Below are 24,289 nucleotides of genomic sequence, written 5' to 3' on the forward strand. Positions count from 1 at the left end.
GTCCAGAATCATTAACAGAGCTGTAGATGACTGAAAAGATCTCAGAAAGATGTACAGTTTCAAGTTTTAACAGGGGCTCCGAGTGGCTTAACCTTAAAGCGATGTTGGACATAGCTTTATCAAAAAATAATGAAAATAGATAATTACAGCATATTTTCATTTATTTAATAACATTTCATGATTTGCTATGACTTTACATTTAACATCTTTGGCTAGGTGGTTTCAACAATCCACAAAATGTATTATTCAATGTGATTTCATACAATTGTGGTTATAATAATTGTGATTATAAAGGTGATAATTGACTGCCTGAAAAGGTTGTTAACTATATAGTTCGAGACTCCTCCATAATAAATTTAGAGGCTTGAACTGAACAGCACAATACGAATTATTGTTACACTTGTCTGTAACAATTCATCATTAATATAACGTTTTTGAATAGTTGTTTAGTCATACGCATTTAGGGACCATAAAAACCGCAGCTCAACAAGGGTACTATGAGAAAGGCAAACTTTGGATGTCTGTATGTAGACATAGGGACATAATTACATGATCAAAACAAAGAGGAGGCACTGAGGCGGCATATATAATATTTATGACCGTGGGATCCCTTGTCATAGTTTATAATGAGGGCGTAATAAGCGCTAAGTGATGGCCATGAGCCACGTCCTGCTGGCATCCCGTCCACAGAGACTGAATGAAAATGAGGCCCTGCCAGGCCTGCCATAATCCAGGGACATGGAGCAGGAAATTAATTGCTCTCTGGAGTTATGTGTATGGGCTGTAAGGCAGCAGAGACAATGGACTGGTCTAATACTGAGAGTTAGAGCAAGAGAGGAATTACCATACATGTACACATGCATGCACACAAACACACTCTTCAGGGATCATCACAAGCTTTAAGCCAGTACGCTCGCTCCGGCCTGGGACAACTCCTCCAAGCAGAAGGCTCTTATGTAAGAGCTTTGCTCATCTTTTGTTGATCAGATGATTGCCCTGCGGCATTATGTAAAGAAATCAGCATGATTGTGTTTTCAGTGACCCTGAGCATAACCCCACTGATAGGCTCATTCCAATAGAGCCTGTTAGCCAAAAGGAGCAATCAAGTGGCCCAAGAGGATAATAGGTAGATCACCGTTTTGATTATACATTGTGCAAGCACATTTAAGATGCGCTTATCCTAAATGAGGTCATTCAGCCAACATGTCTGATGTCAAATGTTTGCTGCTTTAGCTGCTAGTAAGGCAGTAGCACCATTTAACACCATTTAACATTTACACTGCATCCAAATCTTCACCAACTTGCTTAACACACTTGCCACATTGTTAAAATAGCCTCCAATAAACGTTATCATAGATTATTATGGTCTAACCTTTCCCAATTTTTTCTCCTATTTAGCCATTGCTAATTCCCTAGATCTCCCCCTATCACATAATGCTACCAAAACTGTGTGTTTGTGTGTGCATATCTGTGTTAGGTAACATGTGAAGAACCGCTGCAATGTCTCTGGACAGTTGAACAGTAACTGACAATTCTGTTATATCAACTAACAGATGCCTGTAAGCATCATGGTAAGTGATAAGGGATAGAGAGGCCCAATATACCTACTCAGAAAGAGCAAGGCCAATTAAATGCTCTTGGAAAACTAGCTATGGAAGTCCGTTGGGAGCCCACATGATACAATTGATATTTATACAAACAGTAGTAGCAGCTATCTTGAAGCATGGCCACTATCTGTACTTTTGTATGGGCAAAATTCAGATTTGCAGTTGGCATGATGCTAACTGGAGAGATGGCCTATAAGCTTCCATTTTATGTTAGCTATATAAGCCTTAATGCAGAATTAAAGAAGCAGACTCTGGAGCCCAAACATGTCTTGGCTGATCAACATTTCTATAAGAGATATACTTTATATAACAAATTCTGTAAAGTATTTCTTTTTGACAAACTACCACTTTTAAGCATTTGTAAGTGTTAGTGTGCATGTCTGTGTAGGGTCAGGGCTGACCTGTCCAGCCAGGCCAGAAGGCTCTTGGCAGCAGCAATAAGATCCACCACAGAGGTGAGGAAATCATTGGGGAGCTTGCGCGTAGCGCGGCCATCATAGTGGCCTCCTCGTCTGCGCCCTGTTATGAAGTTCTGCAGATTCTTGGCGGAGGCGTTGAGTTTATGTGACAAGGTCTTCAGATTTTCTGTCTCCAGACCATAGTTCTGAGAGAGGGCACAAAAGAGAGATACGTGTTAACATAGAATTTAAAGAATTGTATATTTTACTGGACAAAAGTACTTAGCATGACTAAAAACAGTAGGAGCAGCTATCTGAAGTCTGACATTTGTCTGTATTCCCTCGTTTGTATAGTTTTGTCAGGGTTTCATTACTTTTAGAGTTTCAGCTCCTGTGCAAAAATAAAGAAGCAAACTTCATACACCAGACAGGGAAAAAGAGTAAATTAGATTTCCCCCCAAACTAGCATTTTAAGCACAAGGAGAGGATTCTACTAGTTTTATCTAGTCAGACACTGCAGGGCATGTACACAGAAATACAGGTCCAGTGAGTGCTTGTGAATAATGGAAAGGCTGGAAGTGAGAGTAAAGCAGGACAGAGGGCCAGTCTGAGGCACGCACTCCATTACAGGCTATTTGATGCTGACGTGTTGGGATGTTGGGGTAGTCAGAAGGAAAGTTATAAAGAGCTGAGGAAGCATTTGTGGCACAAAATATTGCACATATCATGTTGCATAAATACTGTATGTGAAAGCAGGGGGATTATCCACATTCCTTGTAGTGTACTTAACATACTGCATTACATCTGTACGAGAGTTCCTCATGCAAAATTAACTGTCAAACTGGAAGGCACTGGCACACAGAAGTGTTTCCTCTCTGTGATGCATGGAGAAGCTTGCAAGAATGTGACACTGAAGAAAGTGGCGGATTAGAAAATATTGAAATAAGTCAGACCGAATAAACCAAAATGTGTTAGAGTAACAGAGTTTATCTACATATCATTCAATTTAGAAATGCCTTGTCTGTTCTAAAGAAATAATGCAGAGGTAAAAATTTGCTGGAGAGAAAAGATAATTGTTGGACGAATTGTTGGAAGAAAAGGCTCCCTGAATTAAATTCACATTTTAAGGCTATTAATAGCAATTGAATTGTAAGTAAAATTCAAGGTGGGGGAAGGGGAAGACTAGAAGTGACCAGTGCCATGAGGGATGCTGAGATACAAGACACAAGCTTTAAGACGACACCAGTCGGTATCAGGAGAATGAAGCCAATGAATAATTGTTTGGATGTTTGCAGCCCAGGGGTAGTGGCAAAGGTTTGCAAGGACTAAGCCACCCTGGGTTTCAGGCCTCTTTAATAGTTCTGTATATACTCTGGGGTTATTACTGTTTCACATAAATGCAATAAGAGCTTTATTAATAGATTAAAAGAAGGATTTAGGAAGATAAAGTGGAGTACACTGTAAGCTAGAATTTTAAGGCAAACATTTATCTATATTGATGTGATCTTTTTGCGTTCTTAATTTTTTGAATTTGAGAATTGAGAATTGTAATCAAATCGAATCATGACCCTTCTTCCTAAAGATTCATAACCATATCAAATTGTCAACAACAACAAAAATTTCAGAGATTGACACTGCTAGCGGGGCTCAGAGAGGACTGTCACTAATGCTTCTCAAAACCGGTGTGAGAAACATGCCAGCATCAACCAGGAGCGCTGACCCATGAGCTTATCCCCTACTGCCCACCCACCCCCCTCCAACCCTGAGCCGTCACTGTACATGTGCAGCAAGGCCACGGCACTGCGCTGCACAAGGAAGCCTGTGGGCGTGTGTCATGTAAAAGGCTCAGCGGGGGGTGGGATGAGTAATCATATTTAATAGTGCAAGGGCCCCGTGCCAGACCCACCTAAAGTAGCATTACATAAGAGCATTTAGCACTGAGGTCCGGGCTTAAGCTCATGACTGAAGGCTGGGGCAGGAGGACAGGCAAAAAGGCCAAACCGGTACATCCACATCCTCACATGCTTTCTTATGCTCTTCCTTTAAATCCAAATTTTCCAGCAGCTCAAAGCTTCTTTCGAACACTCCTCGTTTCTTGTTGTTATTCTTCCCTCGCCTCTACGCTAGTCACCCTTCCATCCGCTCTCCCACGCTCACTCTCTTTTGTTGTCACTTTCTTCTTCTCCCTCTTGTGTATCTTCCTGTCTCTCTCCCTCTCTACCTCTCTCTCTCCCTCTTGTCCCTATTTCTAAGCGCTCTACTGGGACTGTGAGTCGTGTGTGGGGTGACAGCAGTAAATAAGGGGGATAATCCACGGGATTTTCAAGGATTTAAAATGTTTGTTTTGGCTAATATCAATTACAACTGATCAGAATACCATAAACAGTGCAGCAGTGCGGAATAAAAGAGGTCGGGGGTCTTAGCCAAATCGATTCCACCAAACAAAGTGGATGCTCAGAACTTTTCCGGAAGCGATAAGGCTGAAACAGCAGAGGGTCTTAACAGAAGAACAGAAATCTGCACAGCAGCAACAACACAGCAAAAGCTTTTGCTGCTTATAAAGTGACGCTGACCCCGTCCTAGATAAAGCAGAGGCCCTAGGCACAGCTCTGACCGACAGCTTACAGTCCTCCGATCAGTTACAGCATTTCGCTTCGCACTCAGCCGGCCTGAACTGAAGATCAAAGACCAAACCATCTGGATGAACCCCACCAGTGGGTTAGATAACATGTTGACCATGTTGTCTGTAAGTGTGTGTCTGTGTGTATGTGTGTGTGTGTGTGTGCGCGTGCTCAGGTGTGTGCTCACCAGTGCACACAGCAGGTCCACAGCCTCCAGGATTAGCTCCTGATGGCCGATGCGGGACACGCCCAGGTCCTCTAGCTCCTGATGTGTGATGCGAAGCAGCTGCTCCCCGCCCACCTTCTCCTGCTCAAAGTTCTTGATGTACTGCTGCAAACAGTCGTCGAGACCTGAAACCAGGAAACATGCCACTCAAGATATCATCATTAAAAAATATAGAACTACTGTTTTCAATTCTACAAAAGCAATCTTGTTGCACATCATCACTGTCATTTCCCATGTAACACTTATTATTTATTTTTCGACATCATTCCAGGAAGAGGCCTCTCTTTTGCATCCTGAAAAAATCCAGAAAAATAAATCAACAGAAATCTTTAAAAAAATCCAGAAAAACAGACAAAGAGAAAAAATAGTTAATTCTCTACTGCACTGCAGAAAAAAATTAAAACCAGAAAAACACATTTTCTGAACAATATGCAAAGTGTTATGCAGCTTAAAGCAGCATTATGAAGCATTTTTACCATAAAAAACAGCTTCAAAATCATGTCGAGGCTGATCTGCCATCATTGCTACTCCAAGCTCAGCACAACAGAAACTGCACTAAGTGAATCTGGTGATGCGGGCAGGAAAACACTTTACACAACTGTGTAACCTGAATATCCAGTAATTGTATTGTTTCATGTCAGGCCACTTGATTCTTTCACTTTCAGATGACAGTTCTATATCTCTCAGCTCATTCAGAAAAACACATTCGTTAGTGGTGGCTCAAAGCACAAATTGTAGGGGGAGCCCAGGAGCAAGAAACACCAATTCTGGCATAAGTGGCTCTCACTTCCCAGCAGGTCCTAGGCTGTTGCTAAGTGGTCAGTTAAAATGAAATTGTTTTTGCTATAGTTGCTATGGTATCCCAGATGATTGCTATGCAATTGCTATAGTATTCCTGGTGATTGCTATTGTGTTGCCATGGTAGTTACTATACTATTTCAGGTGGTTGATATGCAGCTGCTACAGTATTCCTAGAGATTCTGGTATAAGTGGCTTTCACTTCCCAGCAGGTCCTAGGCTGTTGCTAAGTGGTCAGTTAAAATGAAATTGTTTTTGCTATAGTTGCTATGGTATCCCAGGTGATTGCTATGCAATTGCTATAGTATTCCTGGTGATTGCTATTGTGTTGCCATGGTAGTTACTATGCTATTTCAGGTGGTTGATATGCAGCTGCTACAGTATTCCTAGAGATTCTGGCATAAGTGGCTCTCACTTCCCAGCAGGTCCTAGGCTGTTGCTAAGTGGTCAGTTAAAATGAAATTGTTTTTGCTATAGTTGCTATGGTATCCCAGGTGATTGCTATGCAATTGCTATAGTATTCCTGGTGATTGCTATTGTGTTGCCATGGTGGTTACTATGCTATTTTAAGTGATTGCTATGCAGTTGCTTTAGTAGTCTGGAAGATTGCAGTATAGGCAATGCTAAGGTTTTTCAGTGGTTGCTAGGCTGATTGCAAAGGTATTCCAGGTGGTTACTGTGGAATGTCAAGTTGCTGTGGTCGCTCAGTTGGTTACTTGAGTGTTGGGAAATGGTATCACATGTGCATGGTTGGGTGTTACCAGTATATTTGTATCATCCTGACATAAGAAGGGAACAATCCTTTGTACGCCATTCATTCCTAGGGGGAATCAATCCTTTAAAAAAAGGTCCCTATGCAGTCCGTCCAATGAAAGAGCTCTGTACAAGCTCGAATCACGTAATCAGACAGAACAGACAGGCAAAAACGCACTGCTGAGATGTCTGTACTGGCTGTGTGACACAGAAGCTCCTGAAGCGCACAGTGAAAAACAGTGGTGCGCAGAATTGAATGTGTACAACACATGAATCCACATGAATAAACTACATAAATATGATAATCAGCAAAAATAAGTAAACCGAAAAACTGTTATGCACATTCGATCAAATTCAATGCTGTGCACACAAAGTGCTGCACACCACTCTGACCAAATGAAAGTGGACACACACCAAGCACAAGGTGGGCTAAATCTAATCCCCCGTGACACACACGTCTTCTCATGTGGGGGGGCTGGGAGTGGGTGTGAACATCCACTTTAGCGTTTCCACACAACAGTGTTTAACGTACGTGCACAGCACCACACATCAGCACACACACATGGCAACACTCACCCAGACACTTATTCCAATGGACACAGCACGGAGCTATGTGAAGACTTTCTCCCACAGCTGTTCAAACATTCTTTACTTAGACTGCTACAGACACACACACACTCACACTAAACACACACAAAACACACATGCCCTGCTGTCATGGACACACATCCATGGATTTTGAAGGACTATTGTCATTATTAAGGGTACAAGTGTTTGGCAGAAGCACACGGTTGTCAAGGAAACACACACCACCCACTTCCCATACGCTGACCCTCCCGGGGTGTTTTTTTATTCCTTCATAGACTGAACGAAGAAAAAAGGACAGCATCACTAAATAGAGCTATATTTACACACCCAACACATACGCTTCATTCCCACACACAGCTAGCAGTCGTGTTCTAGCAAAGCACAAGAAAGACTCTGATCTGCTGAAGACGGCGAGATTCTCATCTTGCGTACAAAAGGCAGGATAATAACGAAAGGCATTGTCATCCTGATTCTCAGATCAGTATATACAGATAGGGAACCAGATGTGATACAGTAGCAGGAAATGTTAGCATGGGAGGGCTGACACTACTTGTTTTCCTGTTTGATCCGATACCAAGAAAAACGGGTGCCAGTATCTGGATCCCGATACAGTTTAAAATACAAATACTGCTAAAATTCATGATGTGTGCATAACAAGGGGGATTCTTTGTGAGTTGTATGTAGTTAAAGTCTATGAACGAAAGCATGAAGAAAATAGGTGACAATATGGCAAGTCTAAACCTTTTTGTGTGATAATCAATGTTGCATAGTAAAACTGTGCTCTTTAAGAGATAACAGATGAAATAATTGCTGTTTAATTATTTAATCAATCCATTATGATATACCTGTATAATTGCTGTGTACACTGAAAAGAATTTACCTGTAAAATTATGGTAATTAACCGTCAGCGGCATAGAAAAGAATGGAATACATTCACTATCATTGCACAAGCACTGGTTCTTTAAACCTTTAAAAACTTCTTCACACTCATTCTCTAATATAAAAAATGGTTCTTCTATGGCATCGCTCAAAGAACCATTTGACGCTACTAAACCAGGTAGGTTAGGTTTAGGTTATATGAGACAAATATACAAGAAATACATTACAGAGATGTAGAGACTTAATAAAACCTACATGAGCAGCTTTAGCAATAGTAACCTTATAGCAGTACTAACAGTGTAAACCATGCATACGGTTCAATATCTTAAAGTAAAGGAAACTATTTCTGTAAACAATTTATATCCAACTGTCAAATTTAGCAAATGTTTCCTCACGATTTGCTAGCGGTATGTTTGCTCTGTAAATAGAAAATAAAGAAAGTAGCTCGGACTGAGCCACACAAAACTGTTCCAGCTAACCAGCAAATGGGGTGGAAGACACAAGTGAACACTGGTGAAGTGCTGGGACAGTTGAGAAACCTCTGAACACTGAAAGGAGCACAGAAGGGAGTTATGTGTTTGTGTTTGAGAACAGTCGTTCTCCAGAATCGTATACAGTGCATTTAAGCAACAACATACCCACTACAGCAATGTACTGTAGATGCGAGTTTTCATAAATAACAAAACAAGGACAATATATCACAGTAGCTGTCATCACATTGTAATGCAGCACCTTGTGTAAAGTGACAGTAATAAGTAACAATTCTTATCCGGATAAGAGATCCAGAAAGTACATTTTGCAAAAGGACAAAGAATACAATAACCACTGTAAAGATGTAAATATGAACACATACACACACACAGTAGCTATTTCTCAGCCTGGAGGTGCAGGCAAAGATGGCAGTTGTATCAGTAATTGGATGGAAGGATGTTTTACAGCACTGACACTGTAGTTCACTAAATACAGTGCATTGTTGTAATCCAAATATATACAGGAAACAAGTATTGTTTTACAGTAAGGTATTGTTTCATACAGCATGATTTGAGATGTATTGTTCTGTAATTTCTATTTCCTGAATAATTCTATAGGTACAGTATTATACACTATTTTTTACAGATATTTTACTGCTTACAAGTAGAACTAATTCTAGCAATTTTGAGCCACCAGTCCGATCATGCTAACAATTTACAGCAGTATCAAACTGTATACCAAGCACCTCACACACACACACACTATTACTATTCCTGCTTTTGCCATACCCCCGCATTCTGTCCCAAATCCTTCCCACCCCTTCCCCCCACAGGCTCCCTCCTTTCTTGCCCTTATCTCTTCCTAAATTTCTCAACAAAAGGAGGAAGATGTAGAACAAGGCATGGGCCGCTCTTATCAGAGCTCAGATCTGGTAGTTAATCTCTTGCAGTGTGCAGCTGAGACATACGCCTAATGAAGTGTGAAGGAAAAGTTGGGTTAGCAGTGAAACGATAAGAAGCTGAAAGGGAGGTTTTGTGGCTTTTGCATCCGATTCAGAGGCTTAACAAATCAGCCCATTCGCCCGGGCTTATCCTAACCCCGTCCGAAGCAAAGGAATCGTCACAGTCTGCCACCGTATGTTGCCATAGAAACGGCACCGGAACAAGTGACTTTGATTAGGACCTCATTATCAAGTCCCCAAAAAATAAAAGAGATGCGTGTATGTATGATTTATGCCTGAATAGAGAATAAATCAACAAATAATCAGAGCTTCTGGCAGCATCAAAGACCTGCATCAAAGCACTATTCACGGATGGATTTGCACTGTTTGTGCTGGATTGCTCATGCTCAGAAATAGTTGATGTCTGTGGTACAGGTTCAAAAAAATAATCCTCAGTTAACAGTGTGCTTTTAATGAATGCAAACTTGCATACCTTGGCAGAATCCTAAGAGAACACAAACATTTCTGAGAAAAGCAGCAAATTGCACTTTAAACTGAATGTCAAATTCCCAAAATTGCTTGTCACGAAAGGACATTTCTTATCGTTTGACAAAAATGCTCTGAGAATGGGGTTTAGACATTAAGCAGTTCATTACCAAGCAGATGAGTTAATCCCAGAAGCAAAAAAAGAAAAGCGACAGAGCAAGAGAGAGAGAGAGAGAGAGAGAGAGAGTGAAAGGAAAGGCCCCCTTACAGAGAGCTAGTATACACAAACAGGGAGCTCATTGATTAGGAGGGTATTACACAGCTGATAATTGTAGCTACTGTGATTAAGCAGTGCTAAAAGTCACACAGGAACACAGAAGACTGCAGTTTTTTAATCTGGGTTGCAAACCTTTAAAAGCTATGGTCTGGTCACTCATCCAGAAGCCAGGGAGGAGTGTATGATTGAGGGTTAGTGTGAGCGAGTGATGAGCTAGAAGAGACATGGTTAACATTAATACAGAGAGCAGTCCAAGGCAGATTAGGATCTGATTCATTTGAGCCCTTAACCCAAAAACCAGAGCTGTCCTGAATCTCATTTCTGGCATCTACAGTGACCCAAAACTGAAGAAGGGATTGGAAACTTTGGCCTGTTGAGATGGATATTTTTACGGCGAGGCAGAGGAAAATAAAGTTCAAAAAAGGGGAGTGCTGCAGTACTTGGGGGTGGGAGTTCTTATCACAATATTTATTTTTAGTAGCACAGTATATTATGTATATTAAGATGATATTATGACATTTCCAACCAATTATTCCTACTACTACTCATACTACTACTAATAATAAAAGTAGTCATAATCATCATCATCATCATCATCATTATTATTGCTATTATTGTTACTTTACTATTTTTAATGTTAAGTCATTTATTCATCTTTCTATCCGCTTATCAGTTGACTTTCCTGCTCTAACAGATCTACTAAAGCTGGCAACTAACAGGTGAAATCAAGAAAAGCACACAGTGCAGGAATCTGGCCCTCCAGGACCATAATTGACCACATCTGATGTAGCAGGTAATTTAACAAAGCAAATTCTACCATGTGTGTTTTTGGAAGGTAGGAGTTTTAGATTTTAGCTTAAGTATGACCAGTCAATGAAATTGGAAGAGGTGAAGTAGAGTTTTATTACTGGTGTGTACACTACCTTTATTGCTAAATTGTGATTGCTTCATACTGTGTACAGCTGCAGCACATATGTGAATAAAGTTTCTCTTTCCCCAGGCTCCCTTACTTAAGAGTGGTTTGGACAGTGGATGTCTTACTACTAGAGATATCTATCTGTATTTTATTTTCATTTTGATATGGATCTTATTTTAATGTTTGCTAGCTACATTTGATACAGAAAAATGGAATTTTCATGTTTGTTCTTTTTGATTGTTGAAATGCTTTGTGACCCAATCCTATCTGTCTTTAGTCAGTGAAAGTTATAACTGTGAAGCTCGAGGCAAATGCTGCATTTGACATAACATTATATCAAGAGAGAATTCTACCTGCAGTTTCACTTGACTGCAAAAAATGCTGGAGTTTGAACTCTTTCTATGATTGGGTGAAACCTTAGACAGGCACACACAGCAGACCTGTGTGACCTGTGCCACTGGAGAATTCTGTATCAGACTCTGCTTGTTTAACCATACAACCGCAATACAGGCTGAACTGGTAAATCAGAATACAAAACACAATGTGAACGTCATTACTGGTATCCAATAAGTCCTGTCTGCACACAAACAATGTATATATGGTTTATGACTGAACTGTCATATACAGATGCCACACACCAATGAACCAAAAAAGAAAATAAAAGATTACCATTTTCTTTCAAAGACGAGCACTAAGGTTTGCCCCACTGCTGAACACCAACTACATGACTGTGGAAAAAGTGCAGGAATCAGCAGGAGTTACACACTGCTTATTATACAAAACAGTCACAGTTTCTAGGTGCTGCAAGGACAGAATAAGTACCCATGGGGCTACCACTGTTATTATTAAATAGATTAGTAAAACATGCCTTTAATCAGGGCCATACTTGAACTCCACTGTGCTGCTTTTACTAAATTTAATCATCTTTGTTATACACAGAATGCCAAGGGCCTCACTCAACAGCAGGGGGGAGGGTTGCAGGGGAGTGAGTCACAGGCAGTGGGGTGGGGAGGAGCCTTGTGGGAGGGTCTCACAGGCTCATCTGCTTTTGGAGTAGCTACTCTGTGGCCCTTTGGGGCACCAGCACAAAAAGTTGTATGCTAATGATGGAGACATGCTAATCATGATGCTCTGGGGGCAGGGAGGGTGAGACCACAAGACACACCAGTTTCACTTAGAGAAGTGTGCGTCCGGAGAGATTTCAGTCTGCACTGATGATGCACTAATTACCATTCAAACATTCTGTGTGCGGACGGTTTTCTAATCTAAGGCACAAAATCCTCTGAGCCCATTACTATTTCTCTGTTTTTCGACTCACGGCAGGAAGCCGTTTTGCGCTCAGGAGATTTGCTGCCAAGTCAGACAACAATGGGAATGTTTTCTGCCGTCTGATATGCGATGAGTCACATACTGAGGCTTAACTTTCATAAAGTAACAATGAAAGCGGATCTATCCATATACAGCCATCACAGCCTCATATAATCTCTTTCTCCCTCGCTGCCTCCGCATCCGATCTCTCTGTCATTTCCCTTTAATCTCTCCTTTCACCTGTTTTCAGAGGTCGAAGGAGGAGCTCACTTTGTCTTCCAGTTATATTGCATATGACCATAATAAAGAAATTCAAGTAGGGGACATCCTTGTCAGCTTGCAGCAGCAGTTATTACTGTCCAGCACACAAACAACCATTAGAAGTGGAAAGTATGAGAGCCAGAGATCACCCCTCACACAGCTACTCTACAGGAGAAAAAAAAACACACCCTGACTTTCATTTAATGCAAAAAGATTTCAGCGTCATTTTAGAGAATTTCTATTAGATCTTTCAAATTAGGTTAAAATTGGCTGGAGATTGGATATTTTGAGATATTTTAAATATATTAAAACATATCTACTGTTAATGCTGCTTAATTTCCTTGTTTAATATTCATTCAGTTACTTTTTTAGAATATATATAGCTCCAAAATTCATTTAAATGATTGGTTAAATGATGAAGTACTTGATGTAGACGGCTCTTTAAATAACTTTTTCAATTGTTTTGAATACTTCAAAGAATATTTTAGACTACAGTAATACAATTCCATTGCCAAGATCCTATCATAGCTTGTCTCCGATTACAGAGTGGTTTGATTGGTCATATTTATGCTTACATTTCTTTTATGAATTTTCACTCAATTTTTCTCTCCAAATTTTAGATAGCCAATAACCCAACCCACTTGTTATTACTCTCCTCCTACCACATGTAATGCTCCCAACACTAGGAGGGAGAGGACTGACAAATGTGTCCACTGACACATGCGCAACCAGCCACCACCTTTTTTCAAACTGCCAAACTGCCAAACTATATATATATATATATATATATATATATATATATATATAAAATCCATTCTACATGCCTGTTTTCCAGCCTCTCGTTAGAGTTAGACCCCTCTTTAGTCCTGTTTTGACCTTCCTTAAAAAAGGAAACACTGAAATACTCCATATAATTTCAGCATGAATGGGCAGGGCTAAACTGTTGTAGGCTAAGAAGCAGATACACAATACGTAAATTTAATATGTACGTTTATTTGTTTTGGTGACATCACAAAAGTAAGACATTCAAAATGTTGCTTAATTTCCATAAATTGATGAAATAGAGCAAGAATATTATTCTTTTTAAATGGAACAATGTTTACATACTGCATACATCTTTTACTTTAAATCAAGGAAACTTGTTTCTATGATATGGGTCCGTTAATGAAGTGAGGAACAGCAGCCTGGGTCCTGGCATTTAAAGGGGTTAACATGTTGTACTATAAGCAATTTGGATGCTTCAGGCTAAATTTGTTACACAAATCAATCAGCTTTATTATTTTTTTTTCTGAGATATGATTCAGCCCTCTTCCTTTGGTATCAGACTGGCCCAGATATAGGGTATTCGATTGAGCAGGGAAATAAACTAATTAATCATAATGAAGCAGAAGTGAAGTAAAGTTTACTTTCATTGCTGTGTCTGTGTGAGTAGCTACAATCAGTAGGCTCATAAGGTACGTTAAGCATCTTGGTTCTCACGTTGCAGACAGGAAATTTAAATTCAAAACATGAATATATATCTAAGGCTAGTGAAAGCTCTTTGACCCATGTTAAAAAAAATAGGTCAGGCCACAGGCAGGGTGGTCCCCCCGTTCCACAATCCATGTTGCTACGCGCAGAGCGCACTGAGCGGGGCGGCACACAGGCAGTTGCCGCTGGTCAAATCTCCCCCACACCCTCTGAGGCATTCACAGTCAGGCTAAAAACATCTGAATCACTGTTGCAATGAACCATGAACCCTAAGAGCACCAGGAGAAATACCCGAAGACACCAAATACGCCTTTGCCTCTGCTGCAAACACTCTTCTAAAAAATATCCCAGACATTAAAGGCATGTCAGCAGCCTTAAAACACACCCTGTGGGCATGGCTGAAGCAATAGTTGTAAAAAAAAAATGTGAGACCAGATGCTGCACTCGACATGCATGGCGGCAAAACCTAGACAGCTGTCAGAAGTCATACTCCACATCCAGTATGGATTAGGATTGCTGTATGCAGAAACATGCTGCACGGGAGCTTTTCAAATATATACCATTATGCTCAAGCCTGAAGCTGAAATCAGCAGAAAGGGCAGCGATACTGGGCCATGTCCACATGTTTGAGGACATGTGTAAGAATGTATGGCAACGCGACCAAGCATGCATGTGGACTGTGTGCTGTGTGTGCCTGTCAGTTCTTGCACACACTGCTGATTAGAAGGCTCTGATAAGCACACCACCACAAGCATCTACCAACAGCCTGCCTCACCACAGGGGCCTCAATATGAACTTACACATTCACAGATACACACACACACACACACACAGATGTATAGACACTATATGGACAAAAGTACTGGAACACCACCTCATTCATTAATTCTTCTGAAATTAAGGATATTAAAAAAAAGTTTTCCCAGCTTTTGCTGGAGTATCTGTTTCTACTGCCAGGGAAGTCTTTTTATTAGAATTTGAAGCATTGCTGTGAGGGTTTGATTGCATTCAGCGACAAAAACATTCGTGAGGTCAGGATGTTGAATGATGACTACCCCACCTCATCCCCTAACTCCCCAGCTTAACGCAAAAGTATTGGATGAAGAACTATTATTACCGAGAACACAGTGCCACTGCTCCACAGCTCAATACTAGGGGGCTTTATACCCCTATAGGCAACGCCTGGCATTAAGCATAGTGGCAGTGGGTTCATGTTTATATTCTCCAGAAGATCCTATCCTATTGGCAGGACTTCTCTACAGGGACTAGACAAGCTGTGCATGTGTGTGCATTTGCACATCTGTGTCAGCAATGGGTACAACTTGAAGTAGCTGTAGATGTATGTTAATTAGAGGTTGCCTAATAGCAGTTTCTTTTCAGATATTGTCTGATAATGATAGATTTGATATCTTTTTCTTTACAAACTTTTCTTTAAAAGGGTTTTTAATGATTCAGTGTTTTTAGAGGAAGCATTTTATTTAAGATGAACATCTAAAAGCAGGCCATCACGCCCTACTCAAACACTGGTTATCTGGTTACTGGTTAGAAATTAACAGCTAAATCCATGGTCTTACGCAGTGTAAGTATGTGCTGTTTCAGGACAGATCTGTTAGCAAATTTAACTGAATTCATTTTCTTTTCTTTCCCCTAGACATCCAGTCTGGTGTTTTCTGATATTGGTATGGTACAGACAGTATTAAGGCAGCTGCCATTTTCAAATAAAGTAATAAACTAAAAACTGAAATAAATGGAGTTGTGTAATTTTGACATGATGTTGCTTTTTGAGAGCAGGGGATGTGGCAGCTTATACAGTTTTGGGCTCACAATTTCCAAACGAACACTATTGTGACAGTTCTGTAACACATTTGGTGTCCTTTCTAAATAAGGTAACATATATGTGTGATATATTACCCCAAAACATAAACACCAATCAGCCAAAACATTAACACCAACAGCCTAATATTGAGTAGTGCCACTACAACAGATCTGGAAATTCGAAGCATGGACTGAACAGGACCTCTGAAGGTGTCCTGTGGTGTTTGGCACATTAGCAGCAGATCCTTTAGGTCCTGCAAGTTGTGAGGTGGGGCCTCCATGCACTTTTGGTAGGTACTGACCACTGCATACCTGAAAAACACAACACCTGCCTGATGTTTTGGAGATGCTCTGACCCAGTTGTCTATCAAAAACCCATCAAAAACAAATTAGATTGCTTTTAAAGAGCAGTTTTTACACTGTAGGAACTTATGATATGATAAATGAATCAATAGAGAAGATTTAGTTCCAAAAGCAATGCAACCATTTAAAAAAATGCTCAGACTAAAATCTCTAAACTTTTTAGTATTCAGGTTTTTCTCAAGTAATCAGGACAGACCTAAATCAATTACAAAGAACCAGAGGTAAAATAATATTTTTCCACAATAATTTTATGGTGCTGATTGTACATCCTTTAAAAAGTAGTTACCTTTAAGGGTTCTTTATTAAAGGCAGTGGTTCTACATAACCTGGTTAGATGTATCTTGAAAATGATTCTTTAAAGATTCATTTCTCTTTCTTCCACCAAAAAGGGGTCAACCGTTGTCACAAGTCAAATAACCCTTTTTTAATCCTATGCAGAATGCTTTTTGCTCAGAGTGCAAGCCTATAGGTTACATTAAGCTCTCTGTGGTAAGATTAGAATTGGTAGGATAATTAATCCATTAATAACAAGAGCATAGATTTGGATTGTATACAATGAAAGGTTAGTAAAAGTACATTAGGCCGTGATTTCTGATCTCTGGCCAGTTTCTGTTAAGGCACAAAACCAAAAAGAGAATTCTCTCCTTGACAGAAGCAAAGTGAGGAGGACTCAAACTTCTTCCTAAACCTCTCTCTTTACATGGGAACACATACATCTGCTATTCATAAAAAACACAATGTTCAGAAGCACATATTCCTTTCTTAATTTAGCTCCATTTCTCGACGGAGATTAATCATCATCCTTCGTCTCTTGCAGTCTCTGTTTTATGGGTTTAAGCTTCTCGAGCTCACATTAAATCAAGGGACAGTCTGCAGCAGCACACAGGCTATCGTACAGATTCTCCATGCCTAATGAGTCACAATATATGTGGTGTCCTCTATAAGCATGACTCAAAATCGATAGGCAGCCATCATGTCGACTCACATACATGCATGTAAGCAGCACCAGCACGAGTGTACGAAAACACATTAAGGCATGGAGCTGGGCCATGCTAATCCCAGCACACTGTTTATCCACTCAAATGCTGCACAGAACCTGACACAAGCACACTTTAAGCTTCCACAGCTCAGGCAGAAGCAAACTGACCTCTCTCGCTATCGCTCTCTTACCATTTCTCTTTCTTCCTTTCTCATAACTCAATAATGACACTGTAGTGAGAAACAACTTCACACACATGCAGACACATATTAAATTCAGCAACAATAATGATTGAGATGTACTCGCACCGTCACACACACACCAATCACACAGGCACACAGACACATACACACACTTAATTTAGGTAGCATAATGAATGCGACACATCTGTTTGTGAGCATACCCAGATACACACACTTAATTTAGAAACTATAATGGATGAGAGATATTTTGTGCACATATACAAACACACCCCCAGGGCACAGGCTCTAATACAAACTAATACAAAGTATCCCAGCTGGAGCTTAATGCCCGAACTGTCTTTGAAACGAATGAGCTATTGATCCACTTTGTTCACATGGGGGAGTGAATTACTTGAAAGCAACAGGCACAGTCACTGTTGTAATTGTCACCCAGAGGAAATGTATAGATAGACAGCTGTGATGCTGCAACAAGGTGTCTAGCTTTAGGGCTCCAGTCGTAACATTCTCTCTAATGAAATGACTGCTTGCTGGTTTACATCGCTTCATAGTCACTGCAGCATATCGATCTGCCAGCAGTGGCAGTGAAGAAGAGTGCTATGTCTACCCCATGTTGAGTTTTGTTTCTCTGGGGTCCAAGTCCAAGTCAAGTCTCAAGTCTCTAGGGTGTGAGTCTAAGTCGAGCCTCAAGTCTACAGAGCTCAAGTCTGAGTTAAGTCTTCAGTTTCTGGGGGGCAAGTCCGAATTAATTCACCATTTTAGGGGTGCGAGTCTGAGTGCAAGTCCTGAGTTTCTCAGATGCAAGTCCAAGTAAAGTCTAAAGTCTTTGGGGATCGAGTCTAAGTTGAGTCTTGAATGTCTAGGGTGCGAGTCCAAAATAAGTCTTGCGTTTCTCAGGTGCAAGTCTAAGTTGAGTCTTGAGGTGCGAGTCTGAATTGATTTTCAAATTTTGGGTGTGTGTCTGGGACTCTGACTTGCACCCTGGAGACTCGAGGCTCAGCTCAGACTCACAACTTATACTTGCATCTGAGAAACTCCAGACTTCAGTCTTGCACCCTTGACATTCGAGACTCATAACCCAGAGACCTGAGTATGGAAACTCAGGACTCGACTCAGACTCCTCATGGAGAGCACAATTTGGTCATTTATCAGCTCAAACACACAGCTGGGTGCCAAAAGAACGTTTCACTGGACATAAGTCATTTATTCCTCATGAAATACAGAAACAAGGTTTGTTTAATAAGTAAAACCGTTTTTGTTGTTAAAGATCAGTTACTGAAAATCAACCCTAGTGTTTGAGGGTTTAACCTAATGCAATGTTTGCCAAGGAGTTGAGGAGATGAGTCAAGAAGACTAGGCCTGGGAAACCCTGCTATTGGGGGGGGGGAGGCTAGGATAGCTCTTGCCTGTAAGGGAGGCCCAGCTGATTACTCACTCTACACGTGACCCGTCACTACTCATTGTGGATGATGGGACCACGTGACCACTCGCCCACCCCCGTTCATTAATACAATAACAGTAAAGGCTCTTTAGGGAAGATCCTGTCTCATTACGCTCTCTTAGTATTGTGTTGACAGCTAGGGTGCGCAATATAATACCATCAGCAGAAAACACATTTATTGCAACCACTGCTCAACTAATAGCCCCTGTTCCCCTTATCTCGCGCGCTTTTTTTTTTCTTCAGCTCTTGCATGCAAACAATGACGCACGCGCGCATTCATGAGCTATATATGAGATGTTAAAAAACAAGCACGAGACGACCTGCTCCAGTAGTCTTAGATCAAAGATCTTCTCAGGCGTCTCCCACTCCCCTTACCTTTCATCCAGTCCACCACCTGGCTCGTTGTCCACTTGCTCACAGGTTCCATGACCAAAGCCATAGTGGAAGTTTTTATTTTCCTTGTTTTGTTTATGGTCAGTGCGCAACAACAAAGGCGCGCGAAAAGAAGAAGAAGAAGCAGAAGAAGAAGCAGAAGAAGCAGCAGCAGCAGAAGCGCTTTACAACATTCAGCTGCAAAACAGCGCGAGACTTAAATGCGCTTCTTCCACATCCATCGCCTGGTTCCCGGGAAGGACGCGTGAGCAGCCTGTGTCTGGGTGAAAGCGCCCACGTTCACCTGGCTGCTCGCGCTGAAGGCGCCCACATGATGCGTGCTGGATTCCTCGCGAGCTGTTCGCATTCTCCTCTCCTCTCCTGCCTCTTCTTCTTTCTCGCCTTCATTCACATCGTGAGCCCTCCACAGTGGCGGCCGAGGCGAGGCGCTATGTCAGTGGTAAACAGCGTCTCTCTTTCCCCCCCTCTCTCTCTCTCTCTCTCTCTCTCTCTCTCTCTCTCAGACTCAGTGGACAGCTCAGCTCAGTGCTGGGTTTGAGTGAGCGAGGCTGGGGTTGAACGCTGCAGCTCTGGAGACAGAAGACACTCCCCTCTTCTCATAATTGGAGATTTCTGAGGGAAAATCAGAGCAGCACTATCTCTAACAGCCCACTGAGCCGCACCACCTCCATTACCCAATGTTAAATAGCCACATTGTGACCAACTGTGACCTGTTTGACTGAACCTTACTTGGATCAATGGAAATTACTGCTAGATGAAATAAATGTTACATGAAATTATTAAATCATCAGGAAATAAAGCAATCAAGATATTTCAAGTGTGAAGATGGGCTTTCAACACCGCATCAACCATTTAGGAATTATAGCCATTTTCACAGGCTCAAAAGTAATTGGACAAACTATCAATCATAAGCATTATTTTAATACTTGGATGCACATCCATTGCAGCCAGTGACTGCTTGAAGTCTGGAACACATGGGCATCGGCCTTGAGATGCTTTGCCTGGGTTCTCCTGCAGCTACTTTCAGTTGCTGCTTGTTTATGGGTCTTCCTTCAATTTTGTCTTCAGTAAGTAAAAACCATGCTCAGTTGGATTGAGGTCAAGTGACTGACTTTGCCCTAAGGAAGCTCTGGATTGTGGAATGTGGGCTGATTTTGGGTCATGGTCTATCTGTATCTGAATTTGACTGAATGAATCTGAATGAAATACACATGTAGGCTGACTTACTATAACAGAATATAAGCTATAAGGTCTGTTAGTTAGGCTCCATGGGATAATAAAATCCATACACAAATCAGGCTTTAAATGACCAATATAAAGACATGGCATTTATTAAAAAATGATGAAATCATAAACAAATCAATGAAAGTATTTAATAACAGTTAGAATATCTCCATAATGTAGATGAAAAGGTTAAATGAACACGCTTGGCAAACACATCTTTAAAGCTTATGTAAATGTTTTGGTCAGTCAAGCTGTATCACATTCATTTTTGTATTGATTTTGAATTATCTTATTTATCACAGACAGCACAGGCATGCCTCTAAATGCGGGGCTCATGTAGGTTTAAACATTTGCTGTGAAGAATGTTGGCTAGCCCAGTAGGCCTATGTGGTTAATATTACATTTAGCTTCTGCGAGAAACAGAAGAAACAGACCCTCATTCACTTTCAGTTCTCCTCTTCACTTCTCAAAGGAACTTAACAGGGGGTGCGGCGCTTCACGCCAGAATCACATATGAGGGATATTCTCTGCTTTGAGAAAGGTTAAGGGGGAGGTGGGGGGTGGGGAGACTTTGTGTTGCCGACAGATGTTTTAATTCTTACCAGCCTGGGAACACTGAAGAGAAGCTTTTGGGAAAGAAGTGGGGGAGAACAGGTTCAAGATCTATGCCCCTAATCAGTCTTTCTGCATTCACCCTTAAATATTTACCATCTGTGTGTGTGTGTGTGTGTTTGTGTGTGTGTGTGTGTGCATTAAAGGAAGATGTTGGAAGTGATTCACACCCTCATTATCCAAAAATAATGCACTAAGTTGTCTGTTAAAATGCAGCATAGCATTCAGCCCTGCTTCAACCACATATAGGTTCCACTACAGATACTTGTGTACTATGTGTCCAAAAGTTTGGGGACACCTGCTCATCCAATACTTTCTTTTAAAAAGGAAGTTTGTCATTCTTTGCTGCATCTTCTACACTTCAGAGGAGGCTTTTTCACTAGATGTTGGAACATTGCTGTGAGGATTTGATTCCATTCAGCCACAAGAGCATTAGTTCGCATTAGTTGTCAGGTATTGATATTAGATGAATCAATCATTCCTCCACTGACATTTCTACTGCTCCACAGCTCAATGCTGAGAAGCTTTGTACTCCTCTAGCTTTGGCTTGACACTTGGGGCTTGTTGACCTTAGGCTTGTGTGCTCTGGGGCATCCAATTGAATTGGCAATGGAGTGTTTATAAGATGTGTGTACATAACTGAATTCCTGTGATTGCAAGATTCACATTTGAATTTAGTAACTATAAGGAGTGTTTGGATAGTTTTGGACATACAGTAGCTTTGGGCAGATAATTGATAGAATATTGCAACCAAGTGTTAGTATTATGCAAATCATTTATTTGTGCTCTTTTAGGCTTTTTCTTTTTTGCTTTATTTAACAACACTCTTTGAACAATTCTTCTAATCTATGGTTAAAACTGTATCATGGCTGTTGGACTAAAACCTTGCCAAAATCTCCAAAACCTTCTTAACTTTCTATGGAAGTCAATGTTAAAAAGATTTTTATTTTTACAGCATTTCTGTTGGTCATCATGACATTCTGACACAAAGGAACTACTGCCAAATCCACAGCATGTCAAAAATGTATATATACAGTTTTTGACTGACCTCAATGATACACAATAAATAAAGACATTTAATTATAAGTTACACATCACAGAACACTGAATTACCCAAACAAATATATAAATATACACTAAATATACACTAACTGTTTGTGGACACCCCTTAAAGAATTCATTTAGATACTTAAACCCCTTAAAAAGCCTATGGTCGGCCGGCCGGACGAAAGTGCTGTTACAAACTTCTATTACCAGAGAATAGCCCCACCAGTTTGTACAGAAGTCCCTGTAGTTACTGAACAATACACTTTAGTGTTTAATAAGCCTACTAAGGTTTATGTAAATAAAGCAACACAATTCTTGGTATCGGTAGGTGCCAAAGTGCCACTTTGACAATGTTTTGGTTTACAACCAAACAAACATACATACACAAAAAAGCTACTAGATGTTAACATTGTAACATGTCATCTCTGCAGAATATAGTTAGCATTATAAATGATTATGTAATAGGTACTAGAAAGTAGCCTAGTTGTGATAATTACATACAGTCTGGGCAAGTGTAAGCCACAATATTCTGTAATGCTCATGTGGCACTTCGTAATGACTTTCAATCACAATAATATTGTTTATCACTTCTGCAAATTATTACTCATTACTTATGACTTTGTCTAAATTGACATTTTATTGAATTTTTGCATTTTTAACATATTACTTTTAACATACTGTGTCAGATGACTCAAGCTGGAAGCTGCCAGCACACTGTTTTACCAGACAAAAAGATACAAATTAATGATACAAATTGATACCTAAATCTATTTCTCATTGACTGTAAACATTGTTTTGATATTAGTGATTGTAGCACATCTTCAAACCTCTCCTTGAGGAAATACACCCATGTCCACACACCCATCCATCATCTTATCAGCTGTCAGGGTCATGGTGGAGCTGTAGCCTACCTGGCTGGAATCATTGGGTATGAGGCAGGAATACCCCCTGGACAGGGCGCCAGTCCACTGCAGAATACCACTCACAACCATCCACCACACAACAGCACACCACACGCAGTTTGGCATAGCTAATGCTCCTCATGTGTGTGTTTTTGGGAGGTAGAAGGAAACACACCAAACTGCCCCTGGACCTGTGTGACACACACACTTTGAGGAAATTTTCAAAGTATTTACAATTACCATCCAATAAGCCTACCAGATCTGTCCTTCACTGGGTGAAATCAGGAGAGCTGCTGGTGGAACTGAACAAATCTTATATAGTCTTATAGCCTATAACATACTGTACTCTCTACAAGAAAGGCCAGAGCAGACTCTACCTACTGAGGAGACTGAGGTCTCGGAGCACTCCTGAAGACTTTCTTCGACACAGTGGTGGCATCTGCCATCTTTTATGGAGTGGTCTGCTGGAGCAGTAGCATCTCGATGGCAGATAAGAAGAGACTGGACAAACTCATAAAGAGGGCCGGTTCTGTCCTTGGATGCTTCTTAGACCCAGTGCAGGTGGTGGGAGACAGGAGGATGACAGCCAAGCTGGCATCCATGCTGGAGAACAGCTCCCACCCCATGGATGAGACTCTGGCAGCACTGGGCAGCTCCAGCTTGTGCATTTTTTGCACAAGCATTTGCACTGATAACTTTACTACCTCACTGGACTCTATTTATTGTACATTGCACAACTTGCACACTACCGTCATTATTTATTATCCTCTGTCTGTACTGTGTTGTGTTGTCTGTCCGCACTTGTTTGTTTGTGTTGCACTTGTGTCTTGTATGCACTGTCTATGTTGCACCATGGTCCTGGAGGAACGTTGTTTCGTTTCACTGTGTACTCTGGATGTAGTTGAAATGACAATAAACCCACTTGACTTGACAGGCTGCTTCTTCCCAAGTGTGTGCAATCCACAGGTGCAATTAAGAGTCATTTGCAATAACCTGTAAATAATATTGCTATTGCTTTTTAAATTCTTATTTATATTGTATATAGTGACAATTATTTTTGTAACTGAGTGTCTTGCTATCCCTTTCTGCTGTGACACTGAGAATTTCCTCACTGTTGGACTAATAATTGATTATCTTATCTTATCCTATCTTATCTCTTCTTACTCGTTTAGTTGTTTATTTGAATTTTTTTAATGATATTTTTGCAAGCAGGACACTGCTGCTGCTGCTGATGTGTTAAAGAATTATATTATTATCCGAGGTCTCTTTAAGAGAGACAGGAAATGCCCTTCGCACAGAAGCGAAAGTAAAGTT

The 24,289-nt window shown here is 40.7% G+C and overlaps 1 protein-coding gene across 4 annotated transcripts in view; it reads right to left on the reverse strand.

Annotated features, from left to right (window-relative positions):
* The window catches only part of cnksr2b (connector enhancer of kinase suppressor of Ras 2b), a 43,081-nt gene extending 23,368 nt beyond the window's left edge, over positions 1–19,713 (reverse strand). For all 4 annotated transcript variants that reach the window (XM_072661631.1, XM_072661629.1, XM_072661630.1 and 1 more), the window contains exons 1-3: positions 19,173–19,713; positions 4,814–4,977; positions 2,009–2,211 (exon numbers count right to left, since the gene is read on the reverse strand). In XM_072661631.1, the coding sequence (XP_072517732.1) occupies positions 2,009–2,211; positions 4,814–4,977; positions 19,173–19,236 (431 nt within the window). In that variant the 5' untranslated portion in view covers positions 19,237–19,713. The remainder of the gene's footprint in view (positions 1–2,008; positions 2,212–4,813; positions 4,978–19,172) is intronic.
* Positions 19,714–24,289: the final 4,576 nt, after the last annotated feature.

This window comes from Salminus brasiliensis, chromosome 18 (assembly GCF_030463535.1).
Source record: "Salminus brasiliensis chromosome 18, fSalBra1.hap2, whole genome shotgun sequence".
NCBI classification, from domain to species: Eukaryota; Metazoa; Chordata; class Actinopteri; order Characiformes; family Bryconidae; genus Salminus; species Salminus brasiliensis.